Source organism: Pantherophis guttatus, chromosome 4 (assembly GCF_059756535.1).
Source record: "Pantherophis guttatus breed Tessera chromosome 4, ASM5975653v1, whole genome shotgun sequence".
NCBI lineage: Eukaryota > Metazoa > Chordata > Lepidosauria > Squamata > Colubridae > Pantherophis > Pantherophis guttatus.
Genome location: NC_142066.1, coordinates 17556889 through 17560883, shown reverse-complemented (window position 1 = coordinate 17560883; position 3995 = coordinate 17556889). Strand labels below are relative to the sequence as shown.

Here is a 3995-nt window from a genome sequence, read left to right as displayed (position 1 = left end):
TGAAGGAAAACCATTTTGCTGTTACGATTGTCATCCATGCCCAGAAGGGAAAATTTCTAACCTAAATGGTATGAATTTAGAAATACATGGTGGCTGTAAAGATTTCTTCCATCTTGACCGCCAGTGCTGGCTTATTGGCCTGCATCTTTTTACCCAAATGCTACATTATTGTTTGTAGGCCAGGACTGAATAGTAGGAAAAAACTAAGACAAAAACAATTGACAAATGATAGGTAATTTATTAATATTATTATTATTTGTTTAACATTCTGGAGTAGTTCAAAAGAATGCAAACGTGAGTAGATAAATAGCTACCACTTCAGTGGGAAGGTAGCAGTGTCCTGTGCACCTCGGTGTATAGTCATGCTGCCTATTAACATTTATTAATGTTAATAAATTATGAGGATTTTGACTGAATCGCTCCTGAAAATATTTCCTATTTTTATCAAAACTTCATGACCCTGTAATGTTACATACTAATCCTTTCAGTTTAATTTCAGAACAACTATGTTTCCAATCTGATTCTCCTCCCTCCCCCCCCCCCCAGATATGGACGACTGTTTTCCATGCCCAGAAGATCAGTATCCAAACAAGGAAAAGAATTCATGTCTTCCAAAAACTCTAACATTTCTGTCATATGAGGAAACTTTGGGGTCCATCTTGGCCATTTGTTCTCTTTCTTCATCCATTATCATATTGTTGGTTCTGGGTATCTTCATTAAGTGCCAGGATACGCCCATCGTCAAGGCCAACAACCGAAACCTCACCTACATCCTTCTCATTTCTCTCCTGCTTTCGTTCCTTTGTGCTTTACTATTTATTGGCAAACCTCACAAAATGACTTGTGTCCTTCGACAAAGTGCTTTTGGTGTCATTTTTACTGTAGCTGTATCATGCGTGTTAGCAAAAACTATTGTGGTGATTTTAGCTTTCATGGCCACCCAACCAAAGTCTACAATGAGGAAATGGGTGGGGAAAAGATTGGCCATTTCCATTGTATTTTTCTGCTCTTTCATTCAAGTAGTTCTTTGTACTGTCTGGCTGTTGACCTTTCCTCCATTCCCTGATTTCAACATGCACTCAAAGGCAGAAGAAATTATTCTGGAATGTAATGAAAACTCCTTTGTCCTGTTCTACTGTGTCTTGGGCTTCATGTTCCTCTTAGCCCTTGTCAGCTTAACTGTAGCTTTCTTTGCTAGGAAATTACCAGACTCTTTTAACGAAGCCAAATTTATCACCTTCAGCATGTTGATTTTCTGCAGTGTTTGGCTCTCCTTTGTTCCTAGTTATCTGACCACAAGAGGCAAACATATGGTGGCTGTGGAGATCTTCTCAATCATGACATCCAGTGGAGGGCTTCTGGTGTGCATCTTCTTCCCTAAATGCTTTATCATCATACTGAGGCCAGAACTGAATAGCAAGCAGAAACTGAGACAAAGAAACACCTAAAATATCTAGAACTTCATTGCCTTTTTTAAAATTTAGCCATACAAAAGCACTAAGAAGTATATCCTTTTGCAATCAATCAATCAATCAGTCAGTCAGTCAGTCAGTCAGACAGTCAATCAATCAATGTAAAGAATAATATCTGGCTGTATGGAACAATCAATTGAAATTTTCCAGGACACAAGGAGGAATCTTACCTACTCTGTTATCTAAATACAATATTGTATTTGCTAAGGAAAGGCCCTGATTTCTTTCAAACTAGCTTTTACCCAAGGTTTCATAATAATCTTAACTGAAGCTACGTAATGTTTTTGGAGGTGCTTACTGTTTTAAAGCCTAATATTTTCCTTAGCTTCAATTCCCATCCTTTAAAAAAAAAAAATTAAAAAAAAATTCTTAATAAACTCTAATATTATATAGACTTTTTTTAAATTTGATGACAAGTTACTTCTTGAAAAGGTTGGATATGGGATTGTGTTTCCATTTTGGATTTCTATTTTGTGCAAACTAATTTATCAGATGTCCTTTTGGACAGAATTGGAGTTTACACTGTTCTTTATAAGCATATCTTAAATTGTTGAAATATTTTCAACATGTGTCCACTGAAAAAGTCATTTTTTTATTACTTTAATTTGCATAGGGTTCAGTTTTGGTACTGAATCCCAGATCCCAAGAGGTTTTCCTTGATCAATTATACCCATATCTTGACCATCAGTATATTGAATAGCAGGAGTCCATTAATTATTTCAATTCTGAAACCCTACACCAGAAAAAGTTGTTGCCCACCCCCCCCCCGGGATTTTTGGGAAGAGGCATTTCAGTGCTCTTTCTTTAATCCCAATGTCAAAATGAAAGGAAACTGCATTGGAAAAGAGATGTCAGAAATGGATTCTGGATCTATAATGCTTTTCATGCAATGACAAGTGACATTCATGATATGTATGTATCTATGTTTTGATAGTAGACAAAATAGTGATAAGAATGGAGGAAGAAGGAAGCTTCTCAATGAACAGTCATAGATGGAATTCTTTATGAATATTAAAACAGGAAACCAAATGGCTTTTTTCACTAGCTACAGTAGTGACGATTGTAATGGTTAAGCCAGTTTGAGCTAGTGGTTAAGGCACTAGGCTAGAAACAGGAAGACTGTGAGCTCTATTCCTGTCTTAGGCATGAAAGCCAGCAGGAAGACTTTGGGCCAACTCTCTGAGCCCAACTCAGCTCACAGGGTTGTTGTTGTGGGATGGAAAATAGAAGGAGGAAATAGTATTAGATATGTTTACTGCCTTGAGTTGTTTCTAAAAAAAAAATGATAAATCTCTCTCTCATAAAAAAGGCTGTATCTATGTATGTATGTTCTAGCATAACTGTGGAACGCCTTGAGCAATTTCGACCAAACCTGGGTACACAGATGACTTACTTTCTGTGAACAAACACTGTGGGGGTAAGACACCCCTAGCACCCCTAGGTGTGTGTGTGTGTGTGTGTGTGTGTGTGTGTGTGTATTCCACCTTAACTCTGGAATGCCTCCAGCAATTTCAACCAAACTTGATATACAGATGACTTAACCTCTAGAAACAAATACTGGGGGCTAAGACACCCCTGGTGTGTGTGTGTGTGTGTGTGTGTGTGTGTGTGTGTGTGTGTGTGTGTGATGCCTGGTCAATTAAGGAGAGTGAGTGTGGTGTCCTAGAGTGGCAATTGTTTGTGATGTCAGTTCCTTCTTAGCATCCTCTGGAAAAGCCAGCTGTGACATTCACCCTCCAGTGGACCAATGGGGAAGAGCCTGAAGGATTTGGGGCAAAGTGCCAGGATCGTAGACAGGGCAGGAAAGAGAAGCACATGGAGGGGGAAGGGATAGGGCAGAGATGATGGGCATGGAAGTAGGAGGAAGAAAGGCCCTCCCAATGGCTCTCTGTCAGACAAAAGCTTCAACGTCTATAAATACCGGGGCAAAGATACAGCCTGTTGTGCAAGCATAACTCTGGAACGCCTTGAGCAATTTCAACCAAACTTGGTACACAGATGACTTACTCCCTGTAAAGAAATACTGTGGAGGTAAGGTACCCATTACATCCTTCGGGTGGTGTTATATTAAGAGCTTTGGTAGTACAGAGGTTTAAGGCACCCTGTTATTAAGCTGGTTATTAAGACCAGCTGCCTGCAATTACTGCAGGGTTCGAATCTCGCTAAGGCTCAAGGTTGACTCAGCCTTCCATCCTTTCTAAGGTAGGTAAATTGAGGACCCAGTTTGTGGGGGCAATAAGCTGACTTTGTATAAATATACAAAAAGGATGAAGGCTATTGCTGAGCACATTGTAAGCCGCCCTGAGTCTTCGGAGAAGGGCGGCATATAAATCAAATTAAAAAAAAAAGATATAGCCTGTTGTGCCTTAAAAGACTTCTACTGGACTGCCTTAAAATGGCTTCTACTGTACAGCACAGTGGAGTTGCCATGGTAATGGTGTACCCTCCTGGCCCTGCCACAGCTGGCCAGGGGTCACAAGAGGAGATGGTGGGGAAGGAGGAGGGCCGCCACATCTTAATGGG

The 3995-nt window shown here is 39.9% G+C and overlaps 1 protein-coding gene across 1 annotated transcript; it reads left to right on the top strand.

Moving 5' to 3' along the window:
- Nucleotides 1–546: 546 nt before the first annotated feature.
- LOC132710512 (vomeronasal type-2 receptor 26-like) lies at nucleotides 547–1452 on the top strand. Its single transcript, XM_060686896.2, has one exon. It carries the CDS (start codon nucleotides 549–551, stop codon nucleotides 1446–1448), a length of 900 nt encoding a protein of 299 aa, XP_060542879.2. The 5' UTR covers nucleotides 547–548; the 3' UTR covers nucleotides 1449–1452.
- Nucleotides 1453–3995: the final 2543 nt, after the last annotated feature.

Excerpts from the sequence above, each read along its gene's own strand:
- LOC132710512 (XM_060686896.2), top strand. The coding sequence starts at position 549 with ATGGACGACTGTTTTCCATGCCCAGAAGATCAGTATCCAAACAAGGAA.